At 31.4% G+C, this 21198-nt stretch overlaps 3 protein-coding genes across 3 annotated transcripts; 2 read left to right on the top strand and 1 right to left on the bottom strand.

Annotated features, from left to right (window-relative positions):
- Positions 1–1238: 1238 nt before the first annotated feature.
- On the top strand, positions 1239–6209 carry LOC137821568 (uncharacterized). Its single transcript, XM_068626228.1, has 11 exons — positions 1239–1671; positions 1896–2069; positions 2285–2329; positions 2566–2685; positions 2832–2977; positions 3124–3271; positions 3374–3457; positions 3848–3963; positions 4768–4832; positions 5654–5744; positions 5847–6209. Exons 2-11 carry the CDS (start codon positions 1940–1942, stop codon positions 6069–6071), a joined length of 1170 nt encoding a protein of 389 aa, XP_068482329.1. The 5' UTR covers positions 1239–1671; positions 1896–1939; the 3' UTR covers positions 6072–6209.
- A 4149-nt stretch (positions 6210–10358) lies between these two features.
- On the bottom strand, positions 10359–12320 carry LOC137825857 (uncharacterized). The gene is made up of 2 exons (XM_068631652.1): positions 11756–12320; positions 10359–10783 (listed from the first exon to the last, which is right to left on the bottom strand). Exons 1-2 carry the CDS (start codon positions 12077–12079, stop codon positions 10604–10606), a joined length of 504 nt encoding a protein of 167 aa, XP_068487753.1. The 5' UTR covers positions 12080–12320; the 3' UTR covers positions 10359–10603.
- Positions 12321–15020: 2700 nt separating this feature from the next.
- On the top strand, positions 15021–15407 carry LOC137834275 (uncharacterized). Its single transcript, XM_068642340.1, has one exon. The coding sequence runs from the start codon at positions 15021–15023 to the stop codon at positions 15405–15407; it is 387 nt and encodes a 128-aa protein (XP_068498441.1).
- The last annotated feature ends 5791 nt before the right edge of the window (positions 15408–21198 follow it).

Raw genomic sequence — 21198 nt, 5'->3', positions numbered from 1 at the left:
GTTCACTTACACTCCATAGAGCTTCCGTCATTCATCAACAAATTCTACAAATCATGAAGGCACTTCTCCATCATGAAGTGAGTGTTGAATAAGGTTTTCTTTTCATTAAGGGTAAAATAATCTTTTAGTCACTTTGTATTGAAGCCCAAGACCATTAAGAATACCGTGAAACCTTTCAAACATTAAACTAATGGTCTCTCATCATCTTTCATCTTGAAAAGCTCATTGTTTGATTATTATATTGATCTTAACACATAACATTAATTTGTGTCCTCATGAGTGAGTCTAGATATCTTACACATGTTGGAAATCTCATGTTGTTATCTCAATTTTTAGACTTGCAAGTTATTTATTTGGTAACTTGATTTGGTTTAATTTTAATTGATTTTACAATGAAACATTTGATTTCTTTGGCAGGTTTGTGTTCATATAATGTTATACCTTGATTTCAATAAAGAATAAGTTAAGATTATAAGTAACCTGAGTTTTATAATAGAACTGAGCAAGATTAGGTATATATAAAATAGAAAATCTACAAATTCATTGTCTTTATGTTTTAAGTTGGTGTCTTGTCTCTTATTGAAGATTTGCTACGGAATCTTATTATAGATATAAAATCAAAATGTTTTTATATTTCTGTATGTTATTTTGATCCTTTCATGTCCTAATTATTATTCAAACTCTAAGAAGATTTACATAAACTCTATGAAGATTTATATGGTGAGAACCTGACATCTTGTCAACTGGGTTATTCACGTAAATCAAATACGCAAAATATATCTTAGTTGGTGTTATGCAAAGAGACAAAGCATAACTAACTACAAATTTTTCAACTTTGCAGCTTTCTCTCCTTCACAACAATCAAAATGATTTTTAGTAGAAAAGATGCAACATGTTACCTTTGATTACATTCTCTCCTTGTGTTTCCATATTGTTGAGTAAAAAAGTTTTCTATATTTAGCAAGTATAAGAATGTGAAACTCGAAAGTCTACGTAAACTCGTGAAAATTTTTAAACTCGACTCATAGACTCGATTTGTAAATTTGACTCATAAATTCGTAAGAGTTTATTTCAAATAAAAAATATTTTAATAATATAATTATTCAAAATAGATAAAAGAAATAAGTTAACAATAATTAAATAACAAAGACCACTCCAAACAAAAAAAAAAAATCCGCATCTCAATTAAATAAAAAAAAAACCATTAAAATAAACCGAGTACTCCAAACAAAACAAAAATCTGCACCTTAATTAGATAAAAAAAACCCCAATTTAGTGTAGCCCAATAAAATAAAAAAAACAAAACCCTAATTTGCTAAATCACACCACAATGCAACCCTAGTTTCAGCACCACCCATCGCTAACGCTATACGGCACCACCGTCGACCTGCATCGCGACCGCACAAACTGCCATCACCGCCCGACCTCCTCTGTGCAACCCGCAACAACCGCGACCGCACGAACTGCCACCACCGCGCGACCTCTTCTACACAATCGCTACCACCGCCACCTGCTCCGCTCGATCGCCACCGCCGCCGCACTCCAGAGAACGACACCGTTTTGGGTTAAAACGAAAACCCAGCCGAACTCGCCAACTCGGAGCAGAATCGCGATAACCGAGTTTAATTCGAGTCTGCTACTTTACTCAAAAACCGAGTTAACTCGATAAGGGTATGTGGAAACGTGAACACGGGTCAACGAGTTGACTCGCGAGTTTGACGACCATGATTACATTATTCTAAGTTCTAAAATTGACCTTTACTTGTGACTTCTATGATGTCTTCATATTAATCACCTGTACTTATTGATTATTCGCAAGTTTAAACCTTAGAGGTATTTTTGCATTTGATTTTGGTTGGATAAAGAAAGAAGATATAATGATTAATTTCTCTCAGGTTTTGAGTGTTGAAAACATTTTATTGACTATTGAGCAAACACAATGAGTTCTCCACCTCTTTATGATGATGAAGACGATAATGAACCATCTTTCCTTGATGAGGCTGACATTATCCGTGAAGTTGAAATGGATAATGAAGATCTTCCTGACGCTGATGATGATTCTGAACTTGGTAGGGACTTGCTGTAAAACCTTCTGAGCCTTTATATCGATTTCAGTAGGTTTCTATGTGGCATGTCTTGTGTATTATTTCTCTATTATGTGAAAAAGTTTAACTTTTATTTTCTGTTTTGTACCTTCATTGTGTTAGAATTGAGATGTATTGTTTTTTTTTTTTCTATGTGATGATATATTTGATAATGATGATATTCTTTTAAACCATTTCAGAGGATGAGGATGGTGATTTTGTGCACAAATTCACTGCTCATACTGGTAAGTTTTGTACTTTTTTGTTTGTGTTTATGCATAGCTATCCTGATTATGCCGAGCCTTAATTAGATTGAGGTCAAATTCTGGATTCTAATTAGATATTCCTCAACTGTTTGACAATATATTATTACTACTTTCCTTTTTTTTTTTTCAAATTTTGAAGTCGTGTATTGTATGTATGCAAGGTATTTACCAGGGAATTTATGGCATTTTCTTTGTTTTCTTGAATTCTTATATAGGAGAGTTGTACTCGGTTGCCTCCAGCCCAACAGATGCCGCCCTAGTAGCTACTGGGGGTGGTGATGACAGAGGATTTCTCTGGAAGATTGGCCAAGGAGATTGGGCTTTTGAGCTTCAAGGTATTTGCATGACTCTTGGGTTACTGATGGATTGATATTTTTTCATTTAGGACTAGTGTTGTTGCACAATAATTGGTAAAGTAAAGATATGTTACTTGCAATTTTTTGAATATCCAAATGATTTTGTTATTATTAATTTTGTGCAGGTCATGAAGAATCTATATCTAGTTTAGCTTTTAGCTATGATGGACAGCGTTTGGCATCAGGAAGCTTAGATGGAATTATTAAAGTATGGGATGTATCAGGAAATTTGGAAGCTAAAAAACTTGAAGGTCCTGGAGGGGGCATTGAGGTGAGATTGTTAGTTAAAACAAGGTGTTATTTTTGTAGTTATTAGTGACAGAAAATATCAACATGAAATGTAAAGAAAAAACCTTACTTTTCTTGTTTTTTCCTGTTGTAAATAGTTGCTAAGTAAGATGTCATGAAAATTTTCAGTGGCTTAATTGGCATCCAAGAGGACACATACTCTTAGCTGGTTCTGAGGATTTTACCATTTGGATGTGGAATACGGATAATGCTGCCTTACTTAATACTTTTATTGGTCATGGTGACAGTGTAACCTGTGGCGATTTTACTCCTGATGGTAGTATTTCTCTTCATCTTAGTGCAGTTTTTGTTAATTGTTGTTATTTGTGCCATATATTTTTACACTCTTTCATTTATTTTTATTTGATTGATACCCTAGGGAAAATAATATGTACTGGATCCAACGATGCAAGCATGAGAATATGGAATCCAAAAAGTGGAGAAAGTACTCATGTTGTGCGGGGTACGTAAATTGCGCTGTGTGTATTTATTGTGTTTGCTTTCTATTACGGTTAATACATTTTGTTGATTATTCATGCCTCCGGTCTAAATAATCTGTGGTATTACAACTCTCCTTAGTTTTGAAAACATATTCTTGAATTTTCCACTGCAAAAAAGGATAGGATGCAGTTTGAGTAATTTTTAAAATCAATTAAAAGAAACTTCATATGCATATTTTATCTATTTTTCTTATATAAATTGGGACACCATTCATGAGGTGAAACTTGATTGATGTACATCATGTCATGATAGTTTCACAAAAATCTAATTAGTTTCCTTTCATCTGCAAACTTTATTTTTTCCTTTTTTTCTTCTATTTGCTTTTGATAACCTGCTAGAATTTTCTTTCTAGGCCATCCATATCATAACGAGGGATTAACATGCTTGACAATAAATTCTACTTCAACTCTCGCACTTTCTGGTTCTAAGGATGGATCTGTCCATATTGTGAATATTACCACAGGAAGAGTATGTCTTTTCATTTTATTTGATATTTACTGCACTTATTTCTTTAGTGTATTTTTCTTCTCTTGTGTCTTTGCCTTTGGGTATGATATCTCATTATTCTGAGAACTTGAGAAGCCTTTGGCTGTGTCTTGACATTTGATAATGTTTCTAAAATTCGTGTCATACGACTTCAATTTCTATATGATACTGAAATGTCTGTTGTAAAAAATTGAGTGAAGAACATTTTTTGTTGGATTACTATTGTCTTTGCGGTTTCCTCTTTCTGGTCAAGGGCTAAAGGGAACAAGCATGTGAACATGTATAGGAATCAGATCATAGTGCGTTTAGGAAGATTAGTTTCAGACTATATTGTACCTATGTTTTTTGTAATTTAAATTTCACGATTACCAGAGTAGTCTGATGCTTGATTTGACATTAATTTGAAACCAGTTGCCATCTTTTCTCCAATATTTATTGGTCAAGATTGGTATATCTGTGTTATGCTCAAATATACACATATACTAGTTACTTGGTGGCTTTGTGTATGGAAATTGACTAATTAGTTAGTTCAGCTTGGCAGTTTGTAACCTAGCTAGACTCTTAAGGAGGTCTTCAATTTTAATATTTTTGTGCCTAATGAAAGAATACAATTTTTCTAAGAATTTTGTCCTTAATACTGTAGCCTATCTTGTCGTGTTTTATGACAGCATTTTCTTGCACTTCCTCCACTTTACGCCTTGCTAATTGTCTGTTTGTGTCTTTATTCTATAGATTTTATTAGCTTCCCATCTTGTCTCTTAAGAAACACATTTTCCTGTTTGACAGGTTGTTGATAATAATGCTCTTGCTTCTCATTCAGACTCCATTGAGTGTGTTGGGTTTGCACCAAGGTATGTATTATGATTAAGAGACTTCTCATAACCTATCTATCTATACGTGCAATACTTACTATCCTTGTACACAATAGAATTCTTAATGGACGCATAGGTTTTTTTGAAAGGGGTGAAGATGATGATATAGGTCCACCAATGTAATGTTACAGCCAAAAGTATAGTCTTGTGGAGTGTTTGTTTCACGTCATCCATTTTTCATTTCTTGGAACGTGAAGATGAGAATAAATATTCGTGCTTTATTAGATGGTTATGAAAATATATTCTCTGATAACTTTATTTCCAAGAAAATGACCCCTTCACATTTTAGACTGTGTATTCCCATGAGAAGGGAGTGGGTATCCCTTGGGAATGGAAGTTATTGCCTACAGTAACTACCTTTTTTCACTATATCCTCTCTTTCTTTTCTTCTTTTTATGCTTTAATTTAATTGTAATTATTTTAAAATTATTAAATACCTACCAGACATGTTTATAGGAATATTATTCCTGGGTATAATATTTCAAGGAATATGATTCTTGGGAACACAATGATATTGTGAAACAAACGTGCCCTTATTGGTAAAAGGATGACAGGCATAATATAATAGTTTTTGTTTATTAAGATGAATGAAAACCAAGTGTCATGGCCTCGAGAATTGTTATTAGACTTGCTATACCTAACCTAAAAGTTACTTGTTTACAGTACAATCACTGATTCAAGAAATAATTCTACTTATTTCCGGGGAACAATAAAGAGCAAAATGATTCAAACCTTGATCAAATTTAATAGCATATACATGTGGAATTTTTGAATAATTTGTCCCTTAAATTGTATGACAGTGGTTCCTGGGCTGCAGTTGGAGGCATGGATAAAAAATTGATCATCTGGGATATAGAGCATTTAATACCCCGAGGAACCTGTCAACACGAGGTTTGTTGTAATCATGCTTTGTGCATTCAGAGACTAAATTAGTCTGTTTGCAATACACTGGCTTATATCTGGTGCTTTAAAGGAATTTTTCCTTGTGGACAGGATGGAGTGACATGTTTGGCATGGCTTGGTGCATCATATGTAGCTACTGGTTGTGTGGATGGTAAGGTGAGATTGTGGGATAGCAGGTCTGGAGAATGTGTAAAAACATTAAAGGGGCACTCTGATGCCATTCAGTCTCTTTCAGTGTCTGCTAATCGGGATTACCTTGTTTCGGCCTCAGTAGATGGAACAGCTTGTGCTTTTGAGGTTGAAAATTTTCGGTAAGCAATCCCTCTTTTATCATCATTGCGTAGGATTGAGGTTGTCAATCACCAAAGCAAAGTCTTTATGTTTATGTCCTTGGCTTGGAGGTGTGGTGTTACTATACATCGTTCTAATATTATTGGTTTTGATGTTCATTCATCAATTGTGTATCATTATATTTATATGTATTTTTTATGGATTTTCAAATTTACAAGTTAACATGGACCGGAAAACAAATAATGAATCTTGGAAAGATGCTTGGGCATCTTATCAAATCTCGTTGCTGACCAAAAAGTAACGAATTTATAATTACTGTGTACGCAGGTCTAATAAAAAAAAATGGCCAAATTCAAAAGGATACTTTTCAATTAGGGCTGTTGCATTTGCACTCCATATTTTCAAGCTGCACCCCTGTAAAATTCAAAATTCCAATTTTATTCTTCTGAAATTTGTATTTTGAATTGTATGATTAAAATATAATTTTATATTTTGAAACATAAAATTTGAAATACCAAATATATATTATAGATATAATTTTATATTTAGTAATCTATATTTGGAAATACAAATTTGGAATACAAAATATGTATTTTGGAATGAACAATTCATAGCAATTTTATTTTAGATTGTTAATTCTGAAATACAATTTTTATAAATCTTTTAACAAACTTTTTTTAAAAATGCAAATACATTTTGGAGTGTATTTCCAAATTTAAAAATACATTTTGAAACGTATAATTTGAAATGTATTAATAAATTATGCAATATATTTTCAGAATGAGAAATACAATCTAAAATATATTGTATTTAAGAATATATATTCTGAAATATTATCAGAATATAAATATTATAAACATGTATTTTTTAATGTATAGTACAAAATATGTACTTTGAATTTTATATTTTAAAATACATATTTTGTATCTTAAACTGTACACTCTAAAATAGTAATAATAAAAACTTTAAACGTTCTAATATTTTTTATCAAATGAATATTATAATTTTAATATCTTACAAGTAATCAATTTGGCACATTGACGGCAAAATTTAATGGGGGCCATTCTAACAAGGAGATAACATGTTGCCACAATAAAGTATGAAAAAGAAGTAATAAACTAACAATACCATAGTCATCTTATTTTTTCATCTGCCAAGTAAATCCTAAATAGTAATACTATGCTATACTTACCAATTAATTCTCATGTTTTTTACGGAACTTGGTTTCTGAAGCAGTTGGATCCCAATCTAAATTATGCTCAATACCGTACTTGTGTGAATGTCAGGGTCTGAGTAACGTTGATCCACGTTGGTACACAATTGTTGTCGTGCTTGTAGTTACCTAGTTCTTCGAGTCCTTCTTCCTTCCTACGTGCCTTCGTCCGGTTGGTGAGGTACCTGCGATTGCACTTCGACGCTCAAGTCAGTGCTAGTGTTTAGTTAAGTCTTTCTAATATTACGAAAACATACCTTTCCCCCTTTCAAAAGTCCCTTTTATAAGTTGACTTGAGCTTTAGTTCGTGTGGGTCAAGTAACCGATTTCCAAAGACATGCATAGTGATCTTTAGGTTGTGTGTAGTGGTTGCCTGATATTAAGGGAATGCTTCTCGAAGTGTCTCTGATTTATTCAATGCTAGTTGTAACCGTTTCATTGTTACGTATTTATTGTATTTAGTTATTTTAATATAAGTCTTCGGTCGGTCAACTGTACAAATACCAATTTCTTTTAGAAGATTCAATTTCTTTTCCAGTGAAGGTGCTTCAACGGACAAAAGCTGTATTAACTGCCATTGCAATTCACGTGGAGCACAATCTCATTGAAGAAAATAGCTCAACTTGTAAGAACATGGACTCTACTGTATAAGATAGACGAATAAAAATCACGTACCTACTTTATACCCTTGCCATCAAGTTTTCTAATCAAATGATCACAGTTTTCAATAATTAATAGCTTCTTATTATGATGAGTGGATGAATGAAGATCAAGAAAATGAACAAGATAATTTAATTACAAGAAGAATACAAGGAGTATGATAAGACAAGATACTCTTGCTTCCAAAAATAGTTTCATATTTTCTTTATGTATCTCTTAGAATTGTAATAAAGAAACACTTTTATTGTAACTTTTAGGTGCATAGAATTTAAGTGGGCTAATCCAAACCAAATAAAAAGAATAAGCGGCCAAGAGAAAAAGGGGAATGCATTTGGAGCTTCAATGGTGCAAAAAAAAGGAAGGAAATCATTGACTACAAGAAGGAAAACATGTCTCAAACACTTCCTATGCCTTTCAATTTTGGTATACTTAGGTGGGAAATTTTAATTTTACAAATTCAAATTCTTCACTAAATTTGTTGAAGCAATGAAGCTCTGCCATGCTGAGAATGAATCTGTGTAGATAGAAAATAGCAAAGAGCTGACAATACTGAAAATCAAATAGGAATTCATTAAATTCACCTTCTTCTCTTTCTGCTTCTCAGAATATATATATATATATATATATATATATATATATATATATATATATATATATTTTGTTAAATTGTCTATTCTAACAACATGTCATACATATTCAATTGTGTAGAGAAAAATATTACTTTCACAACTACACAAAAAAAACACACAAGTTTACAATTGTGATATGACACAATACAATAAAAAATTACTTCTCTATCCAGTTGTAATCTGGTGTAAAGTTTGAAAATTGTTACTTTGATAACTGTATAGTAAAAGACATCAATTTACATATGTGACGTGACACAATACAATTTCAAAATTATTCTATTTCAGCAAAATTATTTCTCTACCTAATTGTAATATGGTGTAAGATTGTCAATATGAAAAATATTATCTTAACAAGTAAAAGACAATAATTTACAACTGTGATGTGGTACAATGCAATTTCAAAATTACTAAATTTTAACAAAAAAAAACTTTTTTTAGTTGTAATCTAGTATAAGTTGTGAATATATCACTACTCTTATGAAAAAAAAGCAAAGTTCAATAATTTTTTAAATTAAAAAAAAGAGAAAATATAATCGAAAGTTTATACCGTAATTAAAGAAATCCAATAAACAATTTAGAAGATAATTTAAAGGATTTGTAAAATGGTCAAATGAGGGGTGAAGAAAATATTTCCTTTATTATAGTTATATTATAAGAATATTAGAATAAAGTAATAAATAGTTTAGAGGCTAATCAATAAAGTAAGTTGTTGACAATTTAGATAATAATTAAAGAGTAAAATAGTCTAACGAAAAATCAGATTAAAAAGACTATGTTTTATACTATAGTTATTTTAAATGTGATACACATATGATAATTTATACATTTTATTCAAGGAAAGTAGAATAACTAAGGATTTTTATAGGCTAATAGTAATAGTTGAAGATAATGAAATAGAAAATCGATCTGGTTGAGATGAAAGATAGGTCACAAACAGAATTTGATTGAAAAAAAAAATTGATCTAAATTTATTTTAAGTTTTCTAAAACTGAAATTAGGAGAAAGATAGAGATAATGAAATTATTTTGAAGATGATTACTTTAACATTGAACTTATGCAGTATGATAATATTATTATTTACAATATTTTATGAAATAAAAATTAATTGTTGAATAGTCTAGGAGCTGAAGTCTATGAACACCCTCCTCCACTCACATGACAGAACACATAGCAAGTGTGGCACCACGACGAGGGTCGGTGGCGGTGGCGGCAAGGAGTGACGGCAGCAAGGGATAGTTTGGTCTTTTAACAATTCTATAGAAACTACGGAGTGCAGAAAGAAATGACCTTGAACCTTTTTAGATGGGCCTGCTCGGTCCAGTCCATGTACTTCCACTTAGCACACTCCATTGTCGCTGTAGAAGAGAGGAGCAGAAGTGAGAGAAGCAAGTAACAGCACGCAAACCACAAGTGAAGTCCTCACCAAAGATTCACTTCTCTTTAACCTTTTTCTTCCAAAATTCCATTATTCTTTATCAGTTTAAGTAATTAGTATATTACTGATATTTGCATATGATGGAACGCCATAAATTTTGGTTCCTTAGTATTTGAAGTTTTCATTTAACCGACTTAATGAAGTTCATAAAATTCCTATTCATTTTAACTTACAATCTTTCTTAACCATTTTCTTTAAGTTCATTTGATTTGTCCATGCTTTAGCTTCATTTGTATCAGAAGATTATGGATATTGTCTGCATTAAAAAATCTCAGAATAACAATATTCAAGAGATATCAAGTAGAAACTGGTCTTCGACTAGTGATGATTATTTTGTATATCCTTCTTAAGACACTGTAAGAGCTAAAAACAACTAATCCAAGTAGATAGAATTTTATTTTTTTCATAGCAAATATGTCAGCAAAAAAGCAACATGATGGAATTTGATGTTCAAAATCTTTTTCTCAAATATTAAGTCAAAGGGGACTCAGATTTAAATAAATAAAAACATACAAAAAATTGGTTTCATGAGGGGGCCTTGGCATGCTTCTTCATCCCCTCGCACCTACGGTTATGCTCTTTTCTCCATTTTCTTATGTTTGATTCATTCCTGAAAATTTCAAGCTCGCTTTTTCCTCGTCAATGCAGGTCTTTTGCCTAGAGATGAAGTTGATTTGGATGAACATGTGAGCAACCCTCGTAGCAGAGCCAGAGCACCCAAACCCATGAAAGAGGCATACACTGTTATTAGCTTCTCAGATGCCCTATTCGAATTCATCATTTCTGATAATATAGCAACCTGCAACCCACAAACAACCAATGTCTCATTGTTACTTACATCTGTGGCTAGAACAAAGACTAATATTACACCTCCAACTTCAGTGAAACAAATGTCCTTGTGATCAAATGATAAGTCACAACTCAGATATAATTTCTTAAATACTGTTTGTATTGTTCCTCAATCTGAATCAGTGTTTTACCTTAATAATTTGTGTAATAAAAAGTTTGCATTAAAGGATTACGTGAATTACTGCCACAAACGACAATTTTAATTCGAGAACTATCAAAGTTTTCTCCAAATTCTAACCATAGTGTAATTTTGTAGTGTAATTAACACCTAAGCAAGTACCCGATTGTTAGAAAAGCCATGCAATACATCTTGACCATAGTTTCCGATCAAAATCTAAATCTAAGCCTTAGAATTGCATGGCCTAAATTTTGCTTTCATTATATTTAGACAGCAAGCTATATAATCAATTCAGCATGATCTAATCTGACAGCTGCAAAAGCTATATTTTTTTGTACTAGTACAAAGTAATAATAGCCACGAAAATCTTCGAATAAAGAACCATGGCCCAAGACTGACCAAATGAGGAGGAAGAACCCAAAAACAGCTAGCAGATCTCTGTAAACAAATGAATGCATTGGTTCTAATTGAATGGTTGCTAGTAACTACAAAAAGTTAGAGCTTTTCTAGATCCCAAGATTCAAACATCAGAAAAGAGAATAATATCCATTTTCTCTCTTCCCCAGAAGCCTAATCGTTCATATTAACTCAGGATCCATACAAACATACAATCCCATTAATCAAAATTACAAAAATAAAAAAGGGGGAGCCATGGAAAAGGTAGAAACTTTTTCCCTGGAAAAAAAACCAAGTATTCTCTGCAATCCTGCTCATGGGATTATAAAAAATGGGAGAAACTTTGAAGAAGTAAAATATGAATTTAAGGTGATAGAGAGAAAGAAAGGAGAAAGATAATAGAGATACCATGGAGGTAGAGGTAGAGACACCATACATCAAGCAAGTGGTGTTGAACCAAGGCTTGGAAGTGAGAATGGCATAGAGGTTGAGGAGTGCAAGGGGCCATTGGAATAGAAGCTCAAGCCAAACAAGGCCTACAAAAAAGTGTGGCTTTTCAGCCAGAAGGTAATCACCATAGTCTTGGGTGTAGTGTTCCTTGAGTTGGACAAGAAATTCAGGGAAATAACTGAGAGGAAGACACGTTTGAGCATCAATGAGAGGAGCCACCACTGCTATCAAGAGGAAGAACAGAAACAGAATGGCGTCTACTAGCTTCAACACAACACCCATTTGTTGATTCGCGAATCTGAAGCCTCTCTGGGCACAGTATGAAGATTGGAGGATGAAAGAGAAATGGGTTCTTAGGAAAAGAGGGATCTTGGAGCCTGCAAATTTCCCAGGACTTTCGTTCCTTAGGGTTCTATTCAACGATCTCTTTCATTAAAAAAAAATATAAACAAAAATAAAGATTGCAATTCCTTTCTATTTTTAGAAATATTTGTAATTTTCTTAAAATAGCCTGATGCGTTTTTTTATTTGTTAAGAGTTGTTTGAAGTTTCAATGCCACATATGTATAGATTTTCTACTTGGTTATTAAAGTTATAGTTAACTTTTTTTAATATAGTGAATTATTTTTAAATAATAGAACTAAAATGAATATCTTATGGTATTAAAAATACAATTTTATAAAGAATATAAGATACACTAAGAACTATAATTTGTAAAATGTTTTTTTATAAGAAGCAAAATCTTTTTAAGTATAAGTGTTGGAAATCCCACATCGACTAGAAATTAGGACATTTCTTATTATTTTAAGTTGTTTTTTTTTATAAATATGCAATATGCAATGGATTGTAGGAAACATTCTTAAGGATTTTATATGCGAGGGATCGATATAAATGAATTTTCTACGGGCATCAATTTCAATCAAATTTAATATTAACATGCTAATAAAAAATTATGAGAGTTAGAGAGATAAAACTTGATCCCTATTTTTTCAATTGAAGCAACTAATTCTTTACTTGATTTCTTATTGATCAGTGGCAACATAACCAATTCCTTTTTATTGTTCTGTTGTTATATTTAACGATTATTGTATTCGATCAATATCCGTCCATATGGACAATTATTACTTGTGACAACGCGGTGCACTTGCCGTCAAGTTTTTGACGCCGGAAAACAGATTTTGAGTTGTTGAATATAATTTCCTAAATATTGTATATATTTTAATTGTTTTGATTTTGTTTATTTTATTTTATTACAGATTTGATTTGATTATAGATTTGTTCTTTAAAAAGAAAGTTGTCGTTGTTTTTTTTTCTTTACGTTATTTATTTTATTTTGTTTTTATTTTTATTTTTATTTTGTTTGTTTATATAGGTTTAGTTTACGTAATTTTGTTTAGGTAGTTTTATTTAGGTTTACATAATTGTTATTTATTTGTTTTAATTAATTATTTTTCATTACTAGTTTTAATTCTTATTTTTACGTAACTTAGTTAGTTGTTTACAATTATAGTTTTTAGTTTTATTTTATTTCTAGTATTTATGTGTTATTTTTAAGTACGTATTCCTTGTTTTTATTGTTTTCTTTTATTCTATTTTTAGTTTTTATTTTACTTATATTTTTTTTCTGAATATTTTTGTTATTTTTCTCTTAACGTCATTTTAGTGTTTTAGGAGGACACTTGGAGATTATGTCATTTAGCAAGGACCAAAACATTTTTTTAGTATTGTATTACATGCTACTGCCAAGGGCCTTGAAAATAAATCCCGATTTTCTCACTCTCATTAGTGCCTATCAATTTACAGCAATGGAACACGAGGATCCATGTTCACATTTAGATACATTTTATGAATTTGTAAGAACAATGAGCTTTCAATAAGGTGATCTTGAAAATATTTATATGCGCTTGTTTTCTTTTTCATTGGCAGGAAAAGCTAAGGAATGACTAAAATCACTTCCAACAAAGCCTCACTAGCTGGAAGGATGTAGAGGAAAAATTTATGCAAAGATTTTTTCCAATCTCTCGCTACATCAAAACAAAGTTTGAAATTTTTATGTTTAGATAAGGAGCAAATGAATCATTTTGTGAGACACGGGAAAGATTCAAGATGATATTGAGAAAATGCCCAAATAATGAGTTTGAAGATATTGCTCAACTGAGCATATTTCTCACTGGTCTCAGATCTGACACAAAGATGCTCCTAGATGCCGCAACTGGTGGCACAATGATGGTTCTTTAGGTAGAACAAGCGACAAGAATTATTGATGCATTGACATCAACTGATTGTAAGCCCAACATGATGGACAAGGTCTTTAGAATAAAGGGTTGTTAGAAGATGCACTATTGTCTAAAAATAAAATTCTAACACAGCAGATTGAGCAACTAACTGCACAAATGGCTAAATTGCCCCAACAATTATACGTTGTTCATTCATCTCAAACCCAGAGTCAATCAATCAGGTGTGATTTTTGTGGAGGTGATCATCCTAATGGTCACTGTTCTTATCAGAACAATTCACTTGAAGTTGAGGATCCATCCATGCTTGAAAGAATGAATAAATTTGAAAATGCCCTGGCAAAGATTGTGAGTGCACAAGACAATATTATGAGAGTGCATGACAATAACATGACCATGATTAGAAGTATAGAGATCTAGACAGGATAGCTGGCAAAACAAATTGAACAAATTGCGAAGGGACAAAGTGGCCAATTTTCAGTCAACAACCAAACGAACCCAAGAGCATTGCAATGAAATTGCCACCGAGCGTGGTAAAATAATAGAAGAGAGGAATGGTAATATTGTAGGGGTTGAGAAAGAAAAAGATGAGACTGAGAGGGAAAGAAATTAGAAAGAGAGAAAAAAGAAGAGAAGTGAGGAAGAAAAAATTAAAAATAAGGAGAGAAGTGTTCTTGAAAAAGATTTATCATATCCTCATGCTCCTTAAAAAAAAGGACAATTTTTTTTTTTGACAATTTACTCCCTAAAAATTATTTTGCAGGAAATCTAAAGCAAGATTCAACACTTGAGAGATTTCGAAAGAACAAAAGCTATATTGAAGAGAGAAATATAGAGTTGAAGGCTAGATACAAAGCAATTGTTCAGAAAGGCTTGCCTAAAAAATCCAAGGACCCAGAGAGTTTTAATCTTTCTGTGTCTATAGGTGCTTTATCAATGGACAATGCTTTACTGGATTTAGGGGAAACATCAATTTAATGCGTTTGGAAATGATAAGGAAGTTAGGTGATTTGGAGGGGCAACCCACCAAGATGCAGTTGCAATTAGCAGATAGATCCATCAAATATCCATATGGTGTGGTTGAAGACATTATGGTAAAGGTGGATAAGTTCATGTTCCCTGTGGATTTTGTTGTCATGGACATAAAAAAAGATGAAGAGGTTCCCTTAATACTTGACAGACCCTTTATGAAGACTGCTAGAATTGTAGTTGATGTTGACAAAGGAGAACTTCAACTTAGAGCTCAAAATGAGGATGTAACTTTTCATCTTTTTGATGGTCTTAAAAATTTTAAGGCAGGGGAAGAATGCGTACAAAAGGATGCAACAAAGGGAGTTTTTCACCTTGAAATAAACCGGCGTCGTCAAGCTAGATGACGTTAAATGAGAACTTACTGGGAGGCAACCCAGTCCAAATTTTAGTTTTATGTTGTTTTGTTATCTTTGCTGATTTTATTTTTAAAAAATAAAAATAAATAAAAAATTATATATGCCTCCTAATCATTTTGCAGGTTATGTATTTTGACTTGGGGACAAGTTCTATTATTCATGGGATAGATCCAGCAAATGAAGCAAGACTGTAGATAAAGATTTTAACAAAAAGCTGGATGACTTCTTAAGAAGAGAGGATCGAGAAAAAAATATGGTTTTATCTATCTAATTCTCCTTTCTTTTCAGTTATTTGAATTTTATTTTTTGTTTAGTTTTTATTTTATTTTATTTTTCAAGTTTCTGATTATTTGCTTATTTGTTTAGTTTGTTTTAATTGCTTATTTGTATTTTGAATAAATTTTCTGTTTTTTTAGTTTGTTAGTTTTAGGTTTGAATTAAATTTCTTGAATAAACTTTTGTTTTAATTTGTTTCTTTTCTAGTTTATATTTTTGCAAGTAAAAGAAACTAGAATATTAATTTTGAATTGTGGAAAAAAGAATTTGTGTTTAAATGTTAGATAGTGAGATGAATTAGACACAACTTAAAAAACAAAATATGATCGAATCCCTATTCAAATGTAGTTGAAATTATGATACATGAAAATTTAATAGAATGATTGATTAGGACAGAGAATGACAAGACAAAAAGGAATGAGGGCATTTAAACCAAGTGTGTGTGAACCTTAAACAATTTTTAGAGTTGTACTGATGAATTGACACTTGTGATTGCTTAATTTTTATTTTTGTTACATCATAAAAGAACATGAAGATGATTGATGCATTTGTATATGTTAATTAGGAATTTAGGGCGAAATAGCAAACCTTTATCTTATCAAAATTCTATTTTTTTTATATATCCCCTTTAGGCCAAGAAACTTTTTGTTAATATTGCACCTTAACCTTTAATGATATAATTTCCTATCTTTTTGCATGTTTAAGAAAGGAGAACATAGATGCAATACATATAGAAAAAGGAATAATGGTTGGTTCTGATTGTGAAAGCTCAAAAAGTTGAAAATAGAAAAAAAATCCTATTATTGAAAAAAAGAAAAAAAAAATAGAAAGAGAAAGAGAAGAAGAAAAAGAAAGAGAAAAAAAAAATCATCATGAAAAGTCAAAAAGAAAATGAGGAAAAATGTGACATCGAAAGAAAGTGGTAATTAGATAACATATATGTTCTTTATAATTGAATTGTACGTATGTTCTTCTTCTTTAAGATGTGCATTTTGTTATCTAAGAAAAACCAATATTTTTTGGAAGCCCAACCTCATTACAACCCTAGAAAAGACCTCAAGATTCATGTTTCTAATATGTTTGTGATTTGAAGATGAAATGAAAAACAATTGTGATTTGTTATGATTCAGTGAAAATAGAGAGAAACATTTACCCGTGAGCATATGTGAAGATATTCCTTGATGAGTAGTCATTTATTTGTTTTGGTTTGATCCTGAAAGTTGATTGTGTCTATATTTTTCTATATTTGAAATTGGAAGCATCATAAGTTTTTAATTTGATCTTTTGTTTAGTGAATTAAGTTGTTTGATATTTAAATTCAAATATATTCATTTACTTTGCTTGAGGACAAACAAGATTTTAAGTTGGGGAGAGTGATAAATGTCTAATTTCAATAATATTTCCTATTAAAATATAGGCATTTATGAGGATTTATTGCTAATTTACATATAAAATAATCCCTAATTTATGAATTTATATCTTTTTACATTTTTTATGAGCTTTATTTGAATAAGAGCATTTTATTTCCAAATTTGGTGTTAATTGCAGATTTTTAAGGAGGATTGAAGATTTGGAGTAAAGGAGAATAATTTGAGCTAAAAAGAGAAAGTTGGAAGGTCCAGAATGGAAAAAGATGTAGAGAAAGATTGAGTTTTTTTTTTATGTTTGATCACTTAGCTCATTAGCGCGACACAGGAAGCGACCTAACCCTAAATAGGGGGCTAGATGCTCAACCCTAGTGTGCCAGATTGAGAGAAAAACACCATAGAGTGAATTGTAACCCAATTGGGAGAATGGAAGGTGCTAGAAGTATGCGTGGCTCATTCTACTCTTTGGAATTGGGAGTAATATGCTCAAAGTCTTATGTATTGAGGTGATATCTTATATATTAATATTAAGTTCTTGGTTGATTATTGATATTGTTGTTTTACTTTTAATTTTATGTGACAAATTGAAAATCTTAAATCTGATCAAGAGGGTTTTTTAGGGTTCAAACATAAACAAAAATACTTAACATATTTGAGTGTTAATGATAGACTTAGAATCACACTGAGACGTTAATGACAATACATTTCAAATTTATCCCTAGCACTCAAATATGTTAAGTAAGTATTGTTGTTTAGGTTTGACCCCTAAAAGTACCTCCCGGTCAGATTTAAGATTCTCAATTTGTCACGGAAAATTAAAAGTAAAACAACAATACCAATAATAAATCAAGAACTGAATATTAATATATAAGATATCAACTTAATACATAAGCTTTAAGCATATTACTCCAAATCCCAAAGAGTAGAATTAGCCACGCATACTTCTAGCACCTTCCATTCTCCCAATTGGGTCACAATTCACTCTATGGTGTTTTTCTCTCAATCTGGCACACTAGAGTTGAGCCTCTAGCCCCCTATTTATCCTAGTTTTCTAGGGTTAGGTCGCTTCCAGTGTCGCGCTAATGAGCTAAGTGATCAAACATAAAAAAAACTCAATTTTTCTCTGCATCTTTTTCCATTATGGGACCTTCCAACTTTCTCTTTTTAGCTCAAATTATTCTCCTTTACTCCAAATCTTCAATCCTCTTTAAAAATCTGCAATTAACACCAAATTTGGAAATAAAATGCTCTTATTCAAATAAAGCTCATAAAAAATGTAAAAAGCTATAAATAAATAAATTAGATATTATTTTATATGTAAATTAGCAATAAATCCTCATAATTGCCTATATTTTAATATGAAATATTACTTAAATTTGACACTTATCACTCTCCCCAACTTAGAATCTTGCTTGTCCTAAATGAATATATTTGAATTTAAATATCAAACAACTTAATTCACTAAACAATAGATCAAATTAAAAACTTATGATGCTTCCAAAATCAAATGTAGAAAAATATAGACACAATCAACTTCCAAGATCAAATCAAAACAAATAAATGACAATTCATATAAGAATATCTTCGCATATGCTCATGGGTAAGTGTTTCTCTATATTTTCACTGAATCATAACAAATCACAGTTGCTTTTCATTTCATCTTCAAATCACAAACATATTAGAAACATGAATATTGAGGTCTTTTCCAGGGTTGTAATGAGGTTGGGCTTCCAAAAAATATTGGTTTTTCTTAGATAACAAAATGCACATCTTAAAGAAGAAGAAGAACTTACCTACAATTCAATTATAGAGAACATATATGTTATCTAATTACCACTTTCTTTCGATGTCACCTTTTTCCTCATTTTCTTTATGACTTTTCATGATTTTCATGATGAACTTTTTCTCTCTTTCTTTTCTATTTCTTTTTCTTCTTATGTTTCTCTTTCTTTTTTTTTTCTTTTTTTTTTCAATAATAGGATTTTTTTTCCTATTTTCAACTTTTTGAGCTTTCATAATCAGAACCAACCATTCCCTTTTCTATATGTATTGCATCTAGGTTCTCCTTCCTTAAACATGCTAAAGGGTAGGAAATTATATCATTAAAGGTTAAGGTGCAATATTAACAAAAAAAATTTCTTGGCCAAAGGGGATATATAAAAAAATGGAATTCTAACAAGATACAATTTGACTATTTGGCCCTGGGCTCCTAATTAACACAACAAATGGCTCAATCATCTTCATGCTCTTTTATGATGTAACAAAAATAAAAATTAAGCAACCACAACTATCAATTCATCAATAAAACTCTCAAAATTGTTTAAGGTTCACACATTCACTTGATTTAATTGGTCTCATTCCTTTTTGTCTTGTCATTCTCTGTCCTAATCAATCATCCTGTTAAATTTTCATGTATCATAATTCCAACTGCATTTGAATAGGGATTCAATCATATTTTCTTTTCTAACCCGTGTCTAATTCATCTCACTATTTAATATTTAAACACAAATTCTTTTTTCCACAATCCATAATTAATATTCTAGTTCTTTTTTATTTGAGAAAAATAAAACTAGAAAACAAAAAATTAAATTGAAATTTATTCAAATTATCAAATAAGCAAATAAACAACTAAACAAATAAACAAAAAACAAAATAACCAAAAAACTAAGTAGAAAAATAAAACAAAATTCAAATAACTGAAAAGAAAAGAGAAGTAGAAAGATAAAACCATATTTTTGCTCAATTCTCTCTTAAGAAGTCATCCAACTTTTTGTTAAAATCTTTATCTACAGTCTTGCTTCATTTGCTGGATATGCTCCCTAAATAATAGAACCTGTCCCCAGGTCAAAATACATAACCTGCAAAATGATTAGGAGGCATATAGGATTTTTATTTTTTATTTTATTATTATTTTTTATTTTTCAATTTTCAATTTTTATTTTTTTATGAAAAATAAAATCAACAAAGGTAACAAAACAACATAAAACTAAAATGTGGATTGGGTTGCCTCCCAGTAAGCGCTCGGTTAACGTCATCTAGCTTGACGCCTGTTTATTTCAAGGTGGAAATCTCTCTTTGATTCGTGCTTCTCTACACATTCTTCCCCTGCATTAAAACTTTTAAGACCACCAAAAAGATGAAAAGTTACCTTCTCATTTTGAGCTCTAAGTTGAAGTTCTCCTTTGTCAACATCAACTATAATTCTAGCAGTCTTCATAAAGGGTCTGCCAAGTACCAAGGGAACCTCTTCATATTCTTTTATGTCCATGACAACAAAATCCACAGGGAACATGAACTTATCCACCTTCACCAAAACATCTTCAACCACACCATATGGATATTTGATGGATCTGTCTGCCAATTGTAACTACATCTTGATGGGTTGAACCTCCAAATCACCTATCTTCCTTAGCATTACCAAAGGAATTAGATTTATACGTGCCCCCAAATCCAGCAAGACATTGTCCACAAATAAAGCACATGTAGACACTAAAAGATTAAAACTTCCTAGGTCCTTGAATTTTTTAGGCAAGCTTTTTCTTATAAGGGCATTGTATCTATCCTCCAGCTCTATATTTCTTTCTTCAATGTAGCTCCTATTCTTTCGAAATCTTTCAAATGTTGAATCTTGCTTCAGATTTCCAGCAAAATAATTTTTAGGGAGCAATTTGTCAAAGAATTTTCTTTCCTTCTCTTTTTTTTTGAAGGAGGATGAGGATATGATAAATCTTTTTTCAAGAACACTTCTCTCCTTATTTTTAATTTTTCTTCCTCACTTTTTTTTCTCTCTCTCTAACTCCTCAGTCTCATCTTCTTTTTTAGTTATTACATTATTGCAATGCTTTTTTGGGTTATTTTGGCTGTCGACTGAAAACTGGCCACTTTGTATTTCTTCAAATTGTTTGGCCACTTTTTCCATCTGGATCTCTATATTCCTTATTGTTGCCATGCTATTTTCTTCCATTATCACAAGCTTTGTTAGCACATCTTCAACTTTACTCATTCTTTCAAGCATGGATGGATCTTCAGGTTCAGGTGAATTGTTCTGATAAGAACAGTGACCATTAGGATGATCACCTCCACAAAAATCACACTTGATTGATTGACTCTGGCTTTGAGATGAATGAACAACATAT

The sequence above is a fragment of the Phaseolus vulgaris genome, chromosome 11, assembly GCF_000499845.2.
Source record: "Phaseolus vulgaris cultivar G19833 chromosome 11, P. vulgaris v2.0, whole genome shotgun sequence".
Classification (NCBI taxonomy): Eukaryota; Viridiplantae; Streptophyta; class Magnoliopsida; order Fabales; family Fabaceae; genus Phaseolus; species Phaseolus vulgaris.
This window is presented reverse-complemented; position numbering and strand designations above follow the sequence as displayed.